Raw genomic sequence first — 21,803 nt, forward strand, 5'->3', positions numbered from 1 at the left:
CAGTGGATTTTATTTTAAAGTTTTAAAATTATGAAGTTGAAACAAGTAAAGTTTCTTATACAATGCTAAATGATAAAGGCAGAAGACAAAATTTTACTGTACTCAAATAACAGCTTTGTAAAATACTCGGATAACTTTAAAAGAAAATATGGGTTACAGCTCATTCATTGGCCTGGTAGAATTAAAGTTGATTTTTCTTTCCTTAAAAATTTCTTTTTGCCGTCCTTGGTATTTTATAAGTGAAACACAAATACATCAGGGGATAAAAAACTTTTGGTCACTCACCTGCTGCTCCTTTTTGAGGAACGTTTCAATCTCCGTATGAATCCGGTTCTCTTCTTCGGTTTTCAGTCTTAGTTTCTGTGAGAACAGTAAACCAACATCAGGAATTCTTGCCGGCTGGGTTGGAAATCAGTTCTCAACTACTTCCAGAGGTGTCTCTGTGACAGCAGCATCGGTTTTCTTTACCAGCTGGGATCCCCTGAACTCGGCGGTATTGCTCCAGAGCTACGCAGTTCAGTTCCCTTCAACTCAGTGTCTACAAACGTTGCTGAGCCGCGTGTCAGGTGCTGTGCTAGATACAGGTAAGTGCCCCGAACAAAAGGACCATAATCCTGTTGCCTGGAAAGGGATGTCAATTTACGGAGAGAAACAGTGCTTCAAAGGCACAGGTTCTTAGGCCTAAAAAAGGAAATCCCAGAATGCAAGAACAGTTTGCTGTCCTAGCCTTAAGCCACACCTGGGGAGTAAGCTTTCAAATAAGCAGAGGGCTCAGAGAAAGTCCTGCAGGTGGATGACACTCATACTGAGTTTGCTCCTTCTCTCCTACCTGTTGTTGTTTTAGCCATTTACCCTTCCTCTTGGGGGAGGCTACCCTTGCTTCTTTCTCCTGATACTTTTCACTGTGATTTCTTATCTCAATATAAGTTTGAATGCAGTTCGGCTCTAGATTTCTATTTTAGTGGTGGGATAAAAGTTACTGTTTGGGTAAGGAAAGCAGCAACAAAAACCTGCAGTTACTAAGTATCTTGTCCTCTCCAGAAAGTACAACCAATTTTCAAAGTCATTACAAAAACAACAAAAATCTCATCAGAATCTCTGCTTGCAAATATGCAAGTCCTCATTCCGTTTTGGTTTTTAATCTCAGATGATAGGGCTGCCGGAGAGATAAAGCAGTGATCAGGAAAATCTCTCCCTCCTTTGTTAACTGAGGCAGTATCAGGAATGACAGCTCAAATGCCGTTCATTACCAGGCTCATTCCTACGGTAGCAGTGATTACCTCAATCTCTTCCAGCAAGAGCTCCTCTGTTCTGTTACATTTTTTCTGGGTCTGGGAAATCTGCAGCTCAGTATTTTTCTTCATATAACGATCCTCCATGTTGGTTTTTGCCTTCATCTCTTGCAACTGGTCCTTGAGGTAAGCAATGTATTCATTCTGACTCTGTAGAGGTGAGATCAGGTTTCTAAATTAAAATACATTCTATTTCCATTCAGTTCCGTCAGTGGCTTAAGCTTACCTTTTGTATTTATAAATTAACAAGAAATTGGATCTATTTTTCTGCTATCACTCTATGGGACATTTAGCCAATAATCATGGACAGTATAAAGGAAAATGAAAGAGAACTAGTCCTAAGCATCAGGGCTGTGATGCTTACTTCTAGGCACACTATTTGGGTACCCCGTACCCACAAGGATTTCCCAGTACTCTCTCTTGCGGGGAGAAAGAGCACTGGTCTAAATGATCAAAAGACCTGACTTCCCACCCAAGCCCCACCAGCGGTGTGACTTGGCCCAGTCAGTTAAACGCTCCCAAGTCTTACCTTCCATAAAACAGAAACTTAGTATCTACCCTGCCTGAAGTATCTCAGAAAGTGATTATAAGGATTAGTTGAGAATATATGTGAAAACTCTGCAGGTTACAAAATACTTGGCAATTTTAAGGTCTCAGTATTATTTAAAAAAATATTGATTCAGTACCACACCAGGTAAATAGTAGAGATCTAAATAGACATAGCCCTTGGCCTCATAAAGCTTACAGTCTAGTGGGAGACGTGTGGTTAAAAGGAAACAAATATGTGTAAACTATTTAAAGGTGCAAAATGCTATGAAAGAATAGGAAACCAGCTATGGGAGGAAGTAACAAGGGAGACCTACATTAGAATGGATGGTCTAAAAAGGATTCTCTGAGAAAGGAATGTTAAATCTGACACCTGAAGAAGGATAGTCTGTCACATGGAAGTGGGGTCAAGGAGAATTCTAAGGAAAAGGAATTGTGTGTGCTACAGTCCTGAAGCAGCAAAGGCCTGGATACATTCCAGGAACTGAAAGAAAACTCTGGAGGCTCTAGTCCAGTGAGGGTTGAGAGTGGGACAAGATGAAGTTGGAGAGGTAGGTAAGAACAAAACATGCAGGATCTCAGAGGCACTATTAAGTTTGAATTTTATTCTAAGTGCCATGGGAAGCCTTGGAAGGGTTTTAGTCAGGGTGGTAACATTTGATTATTTGAAAAGAATCAGATAAAGTGTGAGTAATTTCATACATGATCAGAGTTAGCTGAGAGCACAACAAGCAAACAGAGAACTACTAACAAAAATGCATGGCTTTAATCAGAGATCTATGTTTCTCCAAATATCAAACAACTTTAATTTTACTATGTAAGCGGGGCAGAATTAGTTCGAAGTATTAGAAGAAACAAAGCAGAAATTGGTCAAGATCATCGATAACGAAAAGCAAACCAGTTTAAAGAATCATAGACCCGTAAAATTAGTCAGAAAGGAAGTCTTCAAGTCATTTTGTCTGATTTCTTGGTGTAACGCTGTGGAATTTATTGGCAATTAATCCAACTGTATCAGTCACTGCAAAGAATATGTTACAAGCCCAGTTGACAATATGTCTTATAGTACTTTATAACTTTTTATAAGTAGTAGGGTTGTAGGAAAATTACTTAATCTTTCTAAGACTATTTCTTATCTGTTAAATCCTGCTAGTGCCTGGTACAACTTAGATGCTCCATACATATTTATTAAATGAATTTTAAAAGATATCTTTTTTGGCTCACATTGTTTTCTTCCCTTCTTTCTACAGTCTCCTTCCCCTTTTCTCCTCTCTTATGCATTTCTCTTCTCTCCTCCCTTGTAGTTTTAAATTGTATGGCAGTCAGTGACAAAGTTTGAATCTCTAGAAAGACATCGGTTAAAATGAAATGTGATGCTTTCATTTCTTCATCATCTGGAATCCTTGTACTTTAATTTAATCATTTAGACTTTCTTCAAGGTCCAGCTTATACGAGTGTATTACTTAAATCCATAAAACCTTTTCCAGAAAACCTCAGCCCACATAAATAATTGCAGGTTTGTTTCTCACAAAATCTAATAGTGTCAAACAATTAAATATTCATTAAACAGTGTCCATACACAAATATACTTTCAAAAATTCAAGAGAATTTTCTGGTTAGTTTTCTTTAACAAATTGAATATTAAATCTTTCAGAGTAACAATACGAAGATCTCAAATGCAGAGTTAAAACTCTAGGAGTTTCTGCCTATGGCAAACAGAAGGTATTGCATTACGTAACTGTTAATAAGGACATATAACAATGATCTACAATTAATTATACTGTACCAAGTCAAAGGCATCTGGTTTTCATGCTATTGCCATGGGCCTCTGATTACTCTGAGTTCCTTTCTGTATTGCTGTTCTATACAAATTTATAGCTTTCCATGGTGAGAGTGGTGGAAAAAGAAGAGGATATAAAATGCTGACAGGCTAGTGATGATAAAATCATGACCAAAGCATACTAATAAATGAACTGAAACATCATTCCATTCTTTAGCTTCCCACTGTGCAAAACAGAGGCACCCTACAAGCACTGGGTTACAGGCCAACGGCCTTGAGTTGTATGGATTCCTTTTAAGATTCTCACTAAGAAAAGATCTGCCTTCCCCACAACACACCATCATAACCTCAGTTATCCATAGGGTCTGGAGCTTTCTCCATGATCAAGGTCTGTGGACTGTGCAGCATATTTGCGGGGTTTTGTATCAGACCAAACTTTATTTCCAAATCCCAAAACTGCCTTCAGATCTGGACTTCTGGACTTGTTATTTGAATTCAAAGAAGCATGATTTAGTAATGGAAAGAAGCAGTCAACCAATTAAAGTTAATAAGGCTCTGATAGCTGCCACATTATTAAGAGCCAAAGGCTTTGAATGTGGTGTCTGTTTTCAGAGTTGAACACAAAGTAGGGACAAGAGTATTGGTTCTGGAATGTTTGGAAGCCACTATCTGGAGAAGTTGGAGCTTGTCTTCCACTTCAGGCTGCCCTCTGGTTAGACGGAGAAAGAAAAATGGGAATGTGGTCTATTACAGTGATGAAAGGCAAAGGGAAAAAATACCATTCTATATTAAATTAACATTCGTATCCATCAGTCTGTCTAGGAATTTTTAAATAATGGGACAGTTTTTCAGGGGAAAAAAGCTAAAAAAAAAAAAAAAAAAAAAAAAAAACCTCTGAAAAAGTCTATTCATTAGAGAGAAAACCTAAACACATACCAGTTTTTTTGAAGCTTTCCAGAGAAGAAAAATGGTTTTCAAAAAATGTAACCTATAAACAGAGGGTTAATAGAAATAATGAGGGCTGGCCCGGTGGCTCAGGCGGTTAGAGCTCCATGCTCCTAACTCCAAAGGCTGCCGGTTCGATTCCCACATGGGCCAGTGGGCTCTCAACCACAAGGTTGCCAGTTCGATTCCTCGAGTCCCGCAAGGGATGGTGGGCAGCGCCCCCTGCAACTAAGATTGAACACAGCACCTTGAGCTGAGCTGCCGCTGAGCTCCCGGATGGCTCAGTTGGTTGGAGCCCATCCTCTCAACGACAAGGTTGCCGGTTCGACTCCCGCAAGGGATGGTGGGCTGTGCCCCCTGCAACTAGCAACGGCAACTGGACCTGGAGCTGAGCTGCGCCCTCCACAACTAAGATTGAAAGGACAACAACTTGACTTGGAAAAAAGTCCTGGAAGTACACACTGTTCCCCAATAAAGTCCTGTTCCCCTTCCCCAATAAAAGAAAAAATAGAAATAATGATGTACAACTCAATACCAAAGTTACTTTATAATTGGTAAGTAGAAAATAAGAGAGGATGTGAAACAATTTGTTCAGAAGACCTAAAGATAGTATCTTGAAAGAAAGGCTAGTGACCTTTTTTTAGACAATTCTTCTAAATACATTGAAAAATATTCTTCTAACTTCCCTGTAGGCAATAATGAAGATTCCCTGGTAATCATCCTAATAGAACTAATTTTGAACTGTGTAGATTGTAGCCCAAACATTGTTTTGCAAGTCAGTTGCTTTAAACTTGGGATGCATTTTCTTTTTTTCTTCCCCCCTGTTGTCCTGCCTCCCCCCCACCCCCACACTCTGGTTCAAGCCGTTGTTTCTCAGTCTAGTTGTGTAGGACACAGCTCCCTGGCCCATGCTGGTGTTATGAGCCTTGTGCTCACCCCGGCTGAGGCAGATGGTCGCCGGTTGGTTGTTGGTCGGCCGCTCATAGCAATTCACGGCAGCTCTCGCCGGCTGCCAGCCACTCACGCTGGCCGCCGGCCGCTCCTGGCAGCACACGGTAGCCCATGGCAGCTCATGGTACCCCAGCTACAAAGAGAGCCGTGTTCACAATCTTAGCGGTAGAGGGCACTGGCCCATGTGGGAATCGAACTGGCGACCTCGGTGTTAGGAGCACGTTGCTCCAACCACCTGAGCCACTGGGCTGGCCCGGGTTGCATTTTCTTTCTTTTCTTTCTTTTTTTTTTTTTTTTTAATTGGGGAATATTAGGGAACAGTGTGTTTTTACAGGACCCATCAGCTTCATGTCAAGTCGTGGCTTTATTTTTTTGTTTTTCCAATCTAGTTGTGGAGGGCACAGCTCACTGGCCTGTGTGGGACTCGAACTGGTGACTGTGTTATGAGCACTGTGCTCTAACCACTGAGCAAACCGGCCACCCACCAGCAGCTCAGCTCCAAGCTCAAGCCATTGTTTCCATCTAGTTGTGGAGGGCATAGTTCACTGGCCCATGTGGAAATCGAACTGGCAACCTTGTTGTTAAGAACTCGCGCTCTAACCAACTGAGCCATCCAGTTGCCCCAGGATGCATTTTCTTTTAGAGGTGAATCAGATATAAGGTTAGGTTCTAATGACCATTAAAACTCAATAAATCCACTCTGTATTTGAAATAGAATACAAATGACATTATTAACCATGACTATCATGTATAAGGAGGTTTGTAATGTCCTACCAAGGACTATCTAGTCTCCCATCTGGGATGCTGCGATATAAGAGACTGCAGAAGACAAGGTCCCCTGTAGGGAAGGAGCGGGTGGTGTGGTCGGTGGGATGGGAGGGTTAAGAACTGACTAAGAGCTCCAGAGGGTTGGGGTCTCCAAGAGTTCTGTTCTGGACACACTTGTATGTCCCAGCCCAACTACTCTCGTTATATCTTCAATAGTAAAGTCACCCCAGGAGAAACAATCATTTCTCATCCATAGTTTTTATTTGCTTAAGAAAAATGGCTTCTATATTACTGTTTAAGCTCAGTAACTTCTGGTGCTGCCAAGGTTAATTCTTACCTGAATTTCAACTTGCCGTTCTTTTTTGACATTATGAAACTGTTTTTGAAGAGATTTTATTTTTTTTCTTCCTTCTTCTTCCCTAGAAGAAATGATAATGATTTGTGTTTAGAGCACTGCTTTTCAAACTTCAGTGTGCACGAGGATCCCATGGATGTTAATAACAGATTCCTGGGCTCTGTCCCCAGAGATTCTGATTCAGTAGGCCCGAGACAGGGCCCTGGAATTGGCGTCTCTAACAAGTTCCCAGGTGATGTTAATGATGCTGGTCCCTGGAGCACACTTTCAGTGACGCTGTTAAAAAGACTGGGATGTGTTTTAGTAAATTGAAGGAGGATTTTCTGGCTTATCGGTCTTGTATCCAAAATAGCTGCTGCTGAGAAAAAAACTAAGAGAAGGAACAGGAAGAGGAAAAAGAGGAATCCTTTCTGTTCTGAGCACTTCACATATTCTTACCTCACAACCTTTAAGAAGTAGTCTCTATCATTATCCCTGTTTTACAGATGAGGAAAATGCAGCTTAGAGAGCTGAGGTAACTTGCTGTCGTGGACATGAGAATGTGCCACAGACCTCTAACTACAGGGAGTGTAAGCAAAGAAAGGTTTTAGCTCAAGGCTCTGAAATCCTTCATGATGTGCGTCCTGATGCCTCATGTCCCACACTGTCTGTTCCCAGCCAATTTTTGAGCCTGGCGGGGATACTAAGGCAGGCCCTTCCTGGGAGACCAGGGCTTCTCTGATGGTTGACTTTGGCTCAAGGGCTCCCTGATGATCTTGCAAACCATCCTTAGACTGCAAGGCAGTCGCTTTTCCCCAGCCTTCCCTCTCCTTCACTTGGGGTCAGTCCAGCATTGGGTCTGAAGGCTCCCTCCCATTTTCTCTCACCTACTGCGTCCGTGTTGAAGTCTTTGCATAGCTAATCTCATCTTGGCATCTACCTCTTAGAAGACACAGACTAACACACTTGTCATGGGTACCCCAATAGTAAATGGCACAGCAGGATTCAAACTCAGTACTGTTTGAATGAGAACTACTTTATGTTATTGTTTCTTTTTGCTTTCAGAAACAGAATTCTGTTTATCTCCAGTAATCCTATACTTAGGTTTAAAACAAACAAAATAACCAAACAATATAAGAATAAACAAACGAAACAACTGTCTTAGCTGGGGCTGCTATAACAAAAATATCAGAGGAGCACAATTAGCTAGATCAAGAAGAGTCTTTGTCAGTACCATACCATTCATCAGTTTAAACAGTATAATTCAGTGGGGTTTTGGTATACTCAACAGTTGTGCAACGATCACCACTATCTAATTCCAGAACATTTCCATCATCCCAATAAAGAAACACTGTACTCATTAGCACTCACTCTCTATCCCTCTCCCCTTGGCCCTCTATTTATGAAACTTCTCTTGGAGGCAGGGTCAAGGTCAGGGCCTAGTAGAGAAGATGGCTCAGAGGAGCCTTCTGACTTGATTAGCTTTTCTCAAAATTACAAAGTAATAAGTGCACATTATAATATTTCAAAATAGAATAGGAAAGTATGAGGAAAAGTGGACAATCCGCCATCTCCCTTCCCCCTCCTATGAGGTAACCAGTGTTAAACCTTTTGATGTATATACTTCCACATCTTTCTCTATGCTCTTACATATATGAATGAGCAGATTTTCTTTATAAACATCATGTTATATACATAATACTGTAACTTTTTTTTCACTGACCTATGTATGACAAACATCCCTCGAGATCCATCATATAGTTAGAATTCATTTTTTTAATAGCTGTACGTTTTTTACGTCATTCAGTTAACATTCAAGTACTCCTCTACTGAAGGACATTTATGCTATTTCTATATATTTGCCATTATGCTGCAATAAATATTTTGTATACATGTCTAATAATAACGAATTTTTTTCCTATAGGTTAGATTTCCAAAAGTAGGAATGCTGGCTCAAAGGGTATATGTATTTTGTTTAGCTTTTTTGTTAATATGTTTATTTTCTCCCTTGATAAAGTGAAATTTTAGAAAATACTAAAAGATTAAAGAATTTAAAAAAATAAACACCCATATGTTAACATATTGGTGCATTTCCTTCCAGTTCTTGTTTTCTCTCTATATTTTTTATTAGTTTCATTATACTGATGTGATAATACTATATTATTTCTAGTCTTTCTTTTTCTACTTAAAATTGTGACATAAACATTTTCATCATGTTATTACAACTTTGTAAACAATACTTTTAACAGCTTCATAATATCATCCATTAAACTATAGACTATCTCTTTGATTCTGTAATTCCACATACTGTGTTTCAACCTAATGGAATAATAACAGATTCAGATATTTGCTGATGTATATTCATATACAAAGGTATATATTGACACATTATTTACTATAGCAAAAATTTGGAAACAACCTAAATGTTCAAACTCAGGGAATGGTTAAATATTAATAAAGTACAGAATAGTACATATGTAATAGTGAATATTACAAAATTAGGTGTATCTGTTTTTATTTTCATAGGTAAATCACTTTTCAAAAAGTTATACCAATTCATTCTCCCACCAGCTATGTACACATATGCTCATGTCCTTGCTTCCTTGCCAGTAAGTAATGTTAAGTTATAATAGCAGCTATTATTGTTATTAGGCACTTACTGTGTACCAGGAACTATCCTAAGTGCTATACATGTATTAATGAATCTAATCTTATAACTCCTGTACAGAATTTTTTACCAAGTTAAAAAGGAAAAGAAAAAATCTCAAGGAAAAACAATTCCACCTATGCAGACAAGATAAACACCTTTTCATTCTGCATACGCAGGATTCATATAAAGAGAATTTTATCATGGTCCCAAATCATTTTGATTGTGTTGAATTTCTTAAAGCATAAAATTTTTGGAATTAGTTGAAAGGCTCTAGAAAAGACAAGTTCTCTTGGCATGTTTTTTATTATCACTTGTTATTATTTAGGGATTTTCAGTGAACTCAGTCTTAAGAAGTGTTTCTGTGGTATAGGATGAATATTATAGATATATTGCAGATAGAGATAATTGAAGCCCAAAAATCTGAGTTACTGTCCCAGCAGAACTAGAAATAGAACCCGAATTTATGACCTCTAGTTATCCTACCTGGAAAGCACAAATTTGATTTGCTTTAGAAATCAAGGACTTCTGGTAAGAGTTTTATAGCACTTTAAAATACAACAAAGCAAATAAACCTAATATTACTCTGACCTGGCAATGATATCATAGAAATGCATTTTGTTTTCCCTCTCCTTGCTTAACGCTTTCAGGAGACTGGTGAAAGTGCCTGAATTTTGCAACTCCTGCATGGTATCTGTAATCACATCACTTAAAAATTGCCTGTAAGGAGAAATAAAAATACGAGTTAATGAGATACATTTCCTTGCATTCACAAAGGGCTACAGAAGTCAGACCCAGAAAGAACATCATAACTAAGATGCAATTATTTCTGGAATGCCAGTCTTTCAGTATTAGAAACCCTATTAAAAAATTCATCACATTGATAAACGCAAAAGGAGAAAAACCATATGATCATTGCAATAAGTGCAGAAAAGGCATTTGGCAAAATTCAACTCAACACTTATTTAAAAACAAACAGCAAAAGCTCTTAGAAAATTAGAAATAAAAGAAAACTTTCTTAACCTGAAATAGTTTACATACCAAGACTGACAATCATTCAATGTACCTGTGACAATATATATACATTTAAAAATATATAAATTATATGTATTGCTTAAATAACACATGCATACGTAATAAAAGTGTCATAATTTGCAAAAGAATAAACACCAAATTCAGAAGAGAGTTTATCTTTGGGAGAAGAGTGAGGGGACTAGAATCAGAAGCTTCAATTGTATCTGAAGTATTTTATTAAAAATAAATAGAGAAAAAAAAAATTAAATAAATAAATATCCCTGTTTGAGAAAAGCATCCAAGGAGCTGGTTTGGGGGGGGGAGAAAAAATAGAAAGCTCTAAAGCAATCGTGGTAAAATGTTATGATTTGGTGGTTACACAGATTAAGTGTTCATAATTTTATTCTTTATATTTTTCTGCATTTTTTAAATAGTTTATAATTTTGAAAATGTTAAATAATTTTAAATTTAAAAAGAACTAATAAAACCGTCACATTTTAGAGACGTGTAAACCGAGGCTCAGGAAGGTTAAATGATTTGCCCAAGTCAATAACTAGTTTGAAAAAGATATATATGTATAGATAGATAGATATAGATAGATAGATATAGGTATATAGATATATGACTCCTCATCCATTGCTGTTTATAATTCACGTAGAAAATTTTAAAAACTGCTATTTAATGTTCTGATAGAGTCAGCAAGAAGAATTATACTTACTATTTTACATAGTCATTTATTAACAATAGTTCACACAAAAAGATTCAATAACTTTTTTTCTTAGTAAGTACACTGAAGTCAAGAAACTGAAAAGACATGAGCCTCACGCTGAGAATGAAAAGAATGTTAACTAGATCAGGCAGTTTATAAACAGGACACCTTTCTGTCACGTACGCAAATGTGGACCGGACTGATTTTAGCAAGAGACATCACTCTTCTGGTGAGAGTCTAATGCAGGACTCAGCAAACCTCTGTAAAGGGACAGAGTAAATATTTTTGACTTTGCAAGCCCTAAGTTTTCTGTTGCAACTGCTCGACTCTGCTCTTACAGCATGAAAGCAGCCATAGATAATATGTAAACAAATGGGCAATGCTATCTTCCAACAAAATTTATTTTTGGAAACAAACTACAGCCAGATTTGGAGAGTGACCCTAGGTAATTGCTACAAATTCTCATTTACCAAAAATCCTTACCATAATGTTATACCCTCTTTCAAACTTAGCAGGCTTTTTTGTCAGCAAGGTAATTGACAACGAAAACCTGAATAATGAGACAATGGAGATTGCGACTACCTTTAAAAAACCATCAGGATTAAAACATAGCTTAAAATTTGGCTAATCTGATGGTGTCTGTGTCTTACTAATGGACAAAGCATCACATAGCTACTAATTTTTCCAGGCACTTGACTGAAGCTGTATTTCTAATCTCACACTCAAGATCATAAAGCCACCATACTTTGAGTTGTACTGCACTTCTAGTGACTAAACCATAAGAGAAGAAAGCAGCCAGCCACCTTCGTGCCCATTCTTCATCCATCCAGAAATACATTCTTACATTTCCAAATATGCACTCCTTCCTTACCTATCAATCTGAATTTTCTTCAGTGTCTCCGTAGTCATTATGGTCTCCCTTGCAGGATTTTTAAAGAAAAGATTTTGCATTTTGTTGGCAAATTGGCCTCCTTGTCTGATTTCTGGCAACTTGGGTTCTTCTTTAAGTAAGAATGCACTGGGTATTTTTGAGGTTCCTGAGACCGCTGGAATTTGGTCCAAGCTTTTTTCTTCTAAATTCATTTCTTTGATTTTCTTCTAAAAACAATAAATAATGTTTTCTGTAAGGCACATTTTGAAAGAGTAAAGAAACAATGCTATAGGAGGGCCTCTGCCTCCATTTTTCAGCCTCACCTGCTCCCACTTTCTTGTAGTGCTCTATACTGCAAGAAAATTACCCTTTTCTTCAGCCACACAAAACCACATCTCCCTGTTTTGTATCTTCTGGCCTTTAGGTAACATTCCCTCTCTCTGTCATTCCCCAGCTTACCACCTGGTCAACTTTAAGACTATGACCAAACGTAAAGTTCTTTGTGAAATACCTCTATTAGCAAACTCTTACCAAATTTTAATTATTTGTATAAATATCTCTACTAGAGATCTTGGTTCACCTCAAATTCTTTTTGGGACAAGACTGGATATTAAATAAATGTGGCCATCTGTATAATTTCATTACTTAGAACAATGTCTACAATATTGTAGAGACTCAAATGTTCATTGATGAGTTTGAAATATAAAGAATGAAAGGAAAATCATACCAAAGAGCAGAAATTAATAGTATAGTCAGTGGTGTGGTATAGTTTTCAAAGGTCATGGGGGAAAAGCCAAAATAATTTATTTTTCAGACCCAAACTTGAAGACTAAGGGGTAAGCATTACCATAGAATAGTATGTCTTTTAATTTATGATTCTATTTAATCTGTGGCTGAAATCTTGAGCTATTGAAAAGCCATACAACAGTGATTATGCATATCCACACTGAAACAAGACTTCCTGTTGGAATCCCAGCTCTGTTACTGACCCACGTTGACTTTAGGCAACCACTTAACATCCCTTATAAATGTCCATTTTCTCACTGGTAAAATAGGTATAACAATAGTACCTGCCCTCATAGAGTAATTAGGATAAAATAAGTTAATATACATAAAGCATTAAGAACAGTATACAGAACTATGTCGGTTCTGCATTTGTTTTGATTAAATTCTTGTACTGGTCCTATGCACAGAAGAAAGGTTTATCTGCATATTGATACATAAAGTCTAGGCCTTCCTTAGCAAAACTTCAACTAGTCCAGAAATGTTAAAATACTACTCTTGAAAGGTTAATAAACACAGACTCAACAACATTTTTCTTTATATCAACAATAAGCAAAGATTCAGATCTGAGGAAAATATTTGTAGGCAAGTACAAAACAAAATGCTGACAAATAAGAATTAAATTTTAAAACATTCCTTTAAACTAAAATTGATATGATTGACTACAAAGAGAATAGAAGCCCCAATACATTTAATTTTAAAGAGACATCAAATACCAAAAAATAAAAATGAGAGAATAGAAGCCATAGAATTTCAACAATTAAACTGAAACTTATCTGCACATAAGGAAAACTTTAAGTACATGGATGATTATTATTATTATATTTTGCCTAAGAAGGAAAGGGGAAAATGTAAAGCCTAGGAAGCCTGTTTTTCTGAGTGCCCTAATCATTTTCCCTCTCCCTTTGTGCTTAGGCATCTGGAAAAGGAAGCAAACGTGTCAAAGTGATTTATTGATTACTAGAAATAAATATGAATTTTTAGAAGAGAACGTAAAGGAACTAGCTAAATATTCTAGTCCAGTCACTAAAAATGATTTTTATATAGCACACACTATGTACAAGATAGGGTATTAGACCATAAGGGAAAAGCTTAAAAAAAAAAAAGAAAAAAGTATTCTCTGCAGGGGAGCTCTTTCCAAACTTTGATCCAATTACTCCCATTTCTGGGAGAACCTAGTACATTAGTATAGTTTCATCATTCCCTTCCATGATTCTAATAAATAAAAATCTATTTGAAGATGTCTTTAGTTATAAAAACGGCTGTAAAAAAGGGATAATGCTAGCTAATCTTTTATCCTAAGTTTACAAGGCTAAACAATGTGCAGCCTTTGGAAGAAAAAAAATCCACATACATACTAAGGTTTCAAAATGTATATCCTATGCCCTGTGGGGTAATGGCATTGTAAAATTCATGAATTAGAACAACTATAGTACTATGAGGTTAAAAAAATAACAAAGTATTTTAAGAAATTCACAATTTTTAAGAATTATGGAACTAACATATTGAGAAGGGGCTTTTCAGCTGCTATTAATCAAGAGTACAAACCTTTATTATTTATACTTCTATAAAATCATAAGCAGAAACTCTGTTAAGTCAGAAAATTTTGTGCGTGAAGATCACTATCATTAACCAGGATAAAACAGCATGACAGTTTTTTATTGGAGTGGTGACTGCCGCTGAATAATGTTTACAAATTTGGGTTTTTCATTCTTTCTTGAATTTCTATAATGACAAATTACCCTTTTTTAAGCCTGACAGTATCTTTGGTAAGTATCATAGTAAGATTTCATCTTGTTAACTGAATAGCTTCTCTTTTTATTTTTGATTCTTACTGAAGGAAACAATAAATAGGAAGGAAACATTAGTCTCTTCTGTACAATTTGCTAACTAGCTTAATTTATGAATCAAACTCTTTAAATGCATTGAGACCCAGCAATCCCTCTCCTGGGTATCTACCCCAAAAATCTGAAAACATTTATACATACAGACATGTGTGCTCCAATGTTCACTGCAGCTTTATTTACGGTGGCCAAGACATGGAAACAACCAAAATGTCCTTCAATAGATGAATGGATAGAGAAGTTGTGGTGTATATACACAATGGAATACTATTTGGCGGTAAGAAAAGATGAAATAGGACCATTTGTGACAACGTGGATGGATCTTGAGATTATAATGCTAAGCAAAATAAGTCAGACAGAAAAAGCAGAGAACCATATGATTTCACTGATGTGGTATATGAACCAAAAACAACAAAAGAACAAGATAAACAAATGATAAACAAAAACCCATAGATACAGACAATAGTTTAGTGGCTACCAGAGGGTAAGGGGGGCGGGGGGTGGTAGGTAAGGGTAAAGGGGATCAAATATATGGTGATGGAAGGAGACCTGACTCTGGGTGAACACACAATGTGATTTATAGATGATGTAATACAGAAGTATACACCTGGAAAAAAAAAAAGATAACATTTTGCGTTTGGCTTTTCCCTTAGCATTTTGAGGTTCATCCATGTTGTAACATGTATCAGTACGTCATTCCTTTTTATGGCCAAGTAATATTCCACTATGTGGATATACCACATTTTGTTTGTCCATCATTCTTTGATGGACATTTGAGTTGTTTCCACCTTTCAGTTATTGTGCATGAAATGTAATTTTGATAGAAAGTTTGTTAAAGTAGCTATTTATTCTAGCCAAGTGGAAATTGAAAGAACCATTACTTTGGTTCTTTGTATTCCAAGTGGACATTTGCAATCAATGTCTATTGTGTGGAATACATGAAATAAAATACTTCTCTAAATCTCAAAAAAAAAAAATGCATTGAAAGGTTTAATTCTTGGGTTTCCAATCTCTTTGCCTTTCATTAATTGATAAGGACATTAATTTGTTACAAAATTCCTATAATACTCATTAAGGCCATTTTAAAACTATCCCAAAACTCATAGAATGTTAGCAAGGGAAGGGACCATGTGGATCTTTTAGTTAAAACTCCATCACATTTTCCAAATGAGAAAACTAACACCAAGAAAGTGAAATGAATTGCTCATAGCACACAACTAACCCACAAAGGTCTCCTGACTCCAAATCTAGTGTTCTATTAAAATCTTGTATAAACTTTTAAACTTTAGTAAAAACTTTACAAACTCAGTTATATACATGATAATTTTTAAATTGTAAGGAGGGAAATTTCATTATCTAGTCACAATAAATAGGACTTTTCTGTTAAACATGGAAAGCAATTTACCCTCTCATTTATGTAGCAATTTCCATTTGTCATAAACTCAGGAATAAGAATATATTCTGTACAAATTATATAATGTAATTTTGCTAAACTCAAATATGTATTTGTATTTTAAATTATTTTTATTTAATATCTACAACCTAAGTTATTAAAATTTATAAGAGCTTAAGAATTTATAAAGCTTTTGCTCCCTACCCAGTTGAGCTTTCTGATACCTCAGTGCTTAGAGAAGGAGTCCACATCAGGGAAAATGTAGTGGGTGACACAGTGATGTGGCTGGATATTCAGAAAGGCAAGTTGAAACATACTCAGCTATGACAACAAAGTCATTTTAGATTAAAGCAATGTTTAGAGAAGGGGTGCCCAAACTTTTTTCAACGTTTTTCACCAAGGGCCATATGTGGTAAAATACACAAACAACAGGGCCACTCACTCGAGGTGAAGTACTTATTGTCTCACCTGGTTTATTTAAGTAAACTAAATATATTTTTGGAATTTGCTGCGGGCCAATTCACAATGTATTGCGGACTGCAGTTGGCCTGCGGGCCGCAGTTTTGACACCCCTGGTTTAGAGGGTCCAGTTGAATTTCCTCCCCCTAGTGTTCAGTTAGTTTTTAGCAGCTGAGAAATATAGGACAACTCAGTAATTTGTCTAACCTCACTACATAACCTGTATTTAAATTGATTTAACAATAAGCTTTTTGAATAATGCTAGTATATTGGAACAATAGGACATTCTGACTGGTAATGTACCTTGAGTTATGGCTATTGCACTCCATCAATTGAGAGTCCATATCTCAGGTAATTATTATAGCCCTTTATCTGAGAAAAGGTGCTATTACCCATTTTAATTTAATGGCATGGGTAAACGATGTAAATGATGGGAGAAATAAAAAGAAAAAAAATGAAATAATGGTGAGTATATATACCAGGCTGGTGCTTTGTTTTATTTCATACTGAACTGGCATGATATACTTTAGAATAGACAGCTGGTCTATGGTATCCTCCAGAACTGCGGAAATCCTCAGCACATCTACAATGGAGAGTGGCTCTATGATTTCCGGAATGATGTCTATGTCTGTTTCTTTGGCTGTTTCTTTTTCTACAGGACTAGGTGGTTCACCCGTCACAGACACTGTCACCTCAGAGTGCCAAGCATTCGGAAGAAGATTTGAGGCTTCCAGTTGACCTCTAAAGAAAGAATAAAGAAAAAATAATTCAGCCACCAAATGTTTAAAAACTACTTAAACTCCAAGAAAACCCCCAAAAAACACAGCGTGAATAACTATGTATAGTGCCAGGTGGGTACTGTTGAATAACTATGATGTACACCTGAAACTAATATTAGTTATATTTATATAACTGTATATAAATATATTAGCTATATTTTAGTTATATATTAGCTATATATTTAGCTACATATTAGCTATATAACTATATATAAATACTTTAATAAAAATGTTTTAAAAAACCATGCAGCACGCAGATTGGCTCCTATGAAGTCCATATAGTCATATAATATAACCAAGATAAAAAAAAGTAGTTTGCTGCATATGATTCTGCTAAATACCATCCAGTGACATTTTGACCAGCCAAAGGCAAGCCACTTACTGTTTAATAAAGTTACGTAACCCATACAATTTGGCTATGCTTAACCAATTTGAATTTGAGCCAAAATTAACTTTTCTAGCAACATCTTTAGATGTTAACCAAAAGTGTCTCATTATTAGTGAAAAACATAATATGGGAGCCAGTCCCCAAGGTGACCTAGATGATTCTCACCTTCATGCCCTTTTGTAGTCCCCCTACATTGAAAAGGACTAACTATACTATATAACTAAAAGGCTATTGTTGGTGCCAAGGCTAGGTGATAAAAAATATTGCAGCTTCTCCCTTACTCTCTCATACCTCTCTGTGGGAAGCCAGCTCCCGTGTCATGAGAACACTTAAGGGGCCCTGTGGAGAGGTTCATGAGGGTGAGGAACTAAGGCCTTTTGCCAACAGCCAGCATCAACTTGCTAGCTCTGTAAATGAGCCATCTTGAAAGTGAACCCTCCTGCCCCAGTCAAGTCTTCAGATGACTGCAGCCCTGGCCAACTGCAATCTTATGAGAGACCCACAAGAGAGAACCATTCAGCTAACCTGCTCCCAAATTCTTGACCCACAGAAACTGTGTGAAATAATAAATATTTATATTTTAAGTTCTGGGGTAATTTATTACACAGCAATAGAGAAATAATACACAGAAATTTAACCTAAGGGATCATTTAATAAATACACACAAAATAAATTGGAATTTTGAACATACTCTTCCATTCTTCTTGAGTTAGTTTTGTTAACTTCCATGGTATATTTATAATCTCACAAAAATGCAGACACCTAAAATGGGAAGAAAACATTGAAATTTGTTTAAGGGAGTGTTGAATAACATTTAAGTTATTTCTATGCCCTTTCATTCAGAGAAAATTAAAGAATTACAAGAGCTGTAGCTTATCCCTTCTTTTTGCTTATTATAGAAATCCTAGAGAAAGAAGAACCATCATGTGGTGCAGGTCTGTTAAGTCACTAGCTTAATTATTGGCAGAAAAATGCAATCTTTGAGTCTATTCTTAAGGTAAATTAATATCCATGGTTTTCATATTTTTTATTGTATTCTGATTTTTAATTGGTAATCTCTATATAGTGGATTTACTTTTTTGTTATTGATTACTAAAATATTTAATTAGATCACTCAATTTCCCTGATCGGTCACATAACAGAATTTATTCCACCTGGACTTAGAACACTTGATATTGCAGTTAGAAAAACTGTATTTATCTGGAAAATCAGTTTAATACAGTTATCAAGATGTTCCCCCTTCTTGGTAAACCAAAGTCCTTTCTGCTTAAAAGAGTTTTAAATTCTCTATGGAGAATTTTGCTCTATACTGAATGAGTAATGAATGGTGAGTTTCCAGTGTGATTTTGTTTACAATAAAGTGATCCTGAGAGGAGTGGTGCAAATATGCCTCACACAACAAAAATCTCACATGCAAAAATTCAAACATATAAAACAATCTTTATGTAATAAACTGAGAAAAACATACTCCAAACTAGCCAAATTTTCTGGTTCCAGGACAGTCTTAGGAAGTAGCATGGTGTTAAGAAGGTTTTGTTCTTTTGTTGTGTTAACAGTTTTTCGGCTTGGGGCATAGGTCAATATGCTTCACACAGGTAAGACAGGGCTATGCTTATGTAGGATCCAGTGCTTTTGTGCTGTTCTAGCTTCTCATTCTTCAACACTAGAAACCCAGGAATCATTCCTGCTTCCTCCTTCATCTTGCCAGTACCAATCACAGCTCTTTCAAAACAATTTGTGTAATCCCTCTGGGAGCCCCCTTTTTCTGTTTTTACAAACTCTGTCCCTTTCTTTCTCCCTCAGAACACAGTTGGGGTTTCCAACAAAATCTGTCTCTCCTGGATTGCAATTCCTAAAAAAGACCCCCAAATAAAGCTTTTAATTGCCTCGCAGTTCTTGGTCAAAACTGAATCATGCTCCCTTTCAACTCAGAGTTTCTGCATATGTTATTCCTTTAATTGGAACTTTTCCTTTCCCTTCTTTACCTTGTAAAGTCCCACTGATCCATCAGGTAGCAGCTTAAATCAGTGGCATTTTGCTAGGTATCTGCTATGTGCTCCTCTAGATCCAATCTCCACCATTTTCTGTGCCGTGAGAGACTGATCCATATGGAGTGCATCAATGGGAGATTCCAAAAAAGATCCAAAGTGTAGGATTGTGAGGTTAGGTGTTTATTCCCCCAGTTCCCTCCCTGCCAGATCACCAGTGGTTGGCAATGTTTCTGTGTCAAAGGCCATGCATGGGTTCTGTCAGGAAATCCTCTCCATATTGCTCTCTCTTGGGAGTTCAGGCAACTTCTTTCCCATGTGCCTGGAAACGGCATCATCCCTTATAGTTTCACTCCTGCTTATACTTTTGTAAGCAGACTCCTTATTAAATTCTCCTCAGCTCTGCCAACTGTTTCCTTCCAGGGCAATACTAACTGATACAATGACATGCATACATTTTTATATGTAGTATATATATATATATATATACACACACACATATATATACACATATATTTATATATATAGATATATACATAAATATGTATATATAGATATAAATATACATACATGCAAATAACAAGTTTCATAAAACAATTTATAACATGTGATATGTTCTGATATTTTCAATTCTATCATGTTTTGCTTAGAAAGTTTTATAACCATGATCTAATGCACCATAACCTCCAGTTTGGAAAATGTCTTAAATGACACTTCTGCCAAGTGACACTTTCCCTGACTCATTAGGCTGGATCAGGATCTCTCTGTTCAAGCACTCATTGCACTCTTACTTTCCTGCATAATTTGTAATGTTTATGTCAATTTCCCCCACTAGACTGTTAAGTTCCATGAAATCAGGAACCATGACAATGCTCGCTATTGTATCTTAAGTTTCAGGCACTATTCTCAATAAGTATGTGTAGAATGGATGAATGAATGAACAATGGGATAAAATTCAATGTGTTATTCCTCTCAGGAGTACTTATCTTTGGATTTCTATAACAGTGCATTTAACAGTTGAGATTGCGAGTACATTCTCTAATATTGGGATTTCTGGTATAGTTCAGGGACAGAGAAAACTGGATAGGGAGAGTGGGCTATAAAGGTACATAAATTCTATCTTGATGTATTTATGAGACGATCTAATTTTAAATGATTTATATACACCGATTTTATGAAACTTTGGAGTCATCCTTTCTCTCTCTCATTCCTCATCTATCAGCAAATCCTGTCAGTGTTACAGTCAAAATATATTCAGAATTCCAGTACTCATCACTTCTGTCTCCATGCCATAATCTCTCATTAGGATCATCACAATAGCTTCCGAATCGACCTCCCAGATGGTGCCCTTATTTCCCTTCAGTCTCAACACAGTGACCCTGTTAAAATGGAAGTCAGATTGAGTAGCTCCTCCATACAGAACTCTCAAATGGCTTCCCATCCCAGAGTAAAAGCCTCCTTTGCAGTCCTCCGAGCTTAATTTTTCTCCATAGAGAATGTTTCTCACATCACCTTCTAATGTGCCATACATTTTACTTGCTTATTGTCTTGCTTCCCCCTACTAGGATGTAAGTTCTACGAGGGTAAAGTTCTGTTGTTTTTGTTCAGTGTCCTCCGAATCAAGAACAAAACTTGGTATATAGGAGTCACTCAATAAACTGTTGAATAAATGAATGAATCCATAGGGTAACCCAAATAAATGTGCAACAATTAGGAAATAAAAATATCTGACGTCCATTAACCTATCTCATGCTAGTCTACAAGTAATTACTGAAGACATGAGCGTGTGGGCATGGTGCTGGGCGCCCAGGCCGTTAGCCTGGCAGTTTACCTTATTCCCCTAACAGGGAGTAAGGTCTTTTCAGAGCAGTCCTCCTCACCCTCAGGGTCAAATCAAAGGATGGAGGTAAGAATGTAAGTCATTTCTGGAAAGAGATAAAGGAGTGGGAGGAGGGAAGGAGTAAGGGGGCACGGGGGCGGCGGGGAAGGTAAAGAGAAGGGCTCCTCCTGCCTTCGTGCTCCCGGCCTTTCTCTTCCAGGATAGGATCCGAGAGTCTCCGTTGGCCTACTCCTGTCTAGTAAGAGGGAAAGCTACCCCTACGTTGGCGAATCAAGTCTGGGGTACCTGAAGCCGGGCTACGTCCTCCAGTCCGGCTTCACTTTTTCCACCTACAACCGGCGCTCACAGGAACCACGCTAAGGTGTTTCTATGGCAACGGTCAGTTTTCAGGGACTTCTTGCTTCTCTTTTAGTTGGCTACTACTTTGCCTCCCTCTATTTTAAAAAATAGTACATGTTGCAGCTTCCAAAAATGG

At 37.0% G+C, this 21,803-nt stretch overlaps 1 protein-coding gene and 1 long non-coding RNA gene across 5 annotated transcripts in view; one reads left to right on the forward strand and one right to left on the reverse strand.

Annotated features, from left to right (window-relative positions):
* DRC9 (dynein regulatory complex subunit 9) overlaps nt 1-21,724 on the reverse strand; it is a 32,054-nt gene extending 10,330 nt beyond the window's left edge. For 2 of the 4 annotated variants that reach the window (XM_074330532.1, XM_019723669.2), the window contains exons 1-8: nt 21,614-21,711; nt 18,192-18,262; nt 16,813-17,074; nt 11,855-12,081; nt 9,852-9,980; nt 6,617-6,698; nt 1,281-1,442; nt 286-360 (exon numbers count right to left, since the gene is read on the reverse strand). In XM_074330532.1, the coding sequence (XP_074186633.1) occupies nt 286-360; nt 1,281-1,442; nt 6,617-6,698; nt 9,852-9,980; nt 11,855-12,081; nt 16,813-17,074; nt 18,192-18,229 (975 nt within the window). In that variant the 5' untranslated portion in view covers nt 18,230-18,262; nt 21,614-21,711. Of the gene's footprint in view, nt 1-285; nt 361-1,280; nt 1,443-6,616; nt 6,699-9,851; nt 9,981-11,854; nt 12,082-16,812; nt 17,075-18,191; nt 18,263-21,613 lie in introns of all 4 variants that reach the window. The other 2 variants (XM_074330526.1, XM_074330538.1) reach the window with 2 other exon arrangements.
* On the forward strand, nt 359-18,190 carry LOC141571127 (uncharacterized). Its single transcript, XR_012495765.1, has 2 exons — nt 359-584; nt 16,992-18,190. It is a non-coding gene; the product is annotated as an uncharacterized LOC141571127 (long non-coding RNA).
* Nucleotides 21,725-21,803: the final 79 nt, after the last annotated feature.

Source organism: Rhinolophus sinicus, linkage group LG01, assembly GCF_036562045.2.
Source record: "Rhinolophus sinicus isolate RSC01 linkage group LG01, ASM3656204v1, whole genome shotgun sequence".
NCBI classification, from domain to species: Eukaryota; Metazoa; Chordata; class Mammalia; order Chiroptera; family Rhinolophidae; genus Rhinolophus; species Rhinolophus sinicus.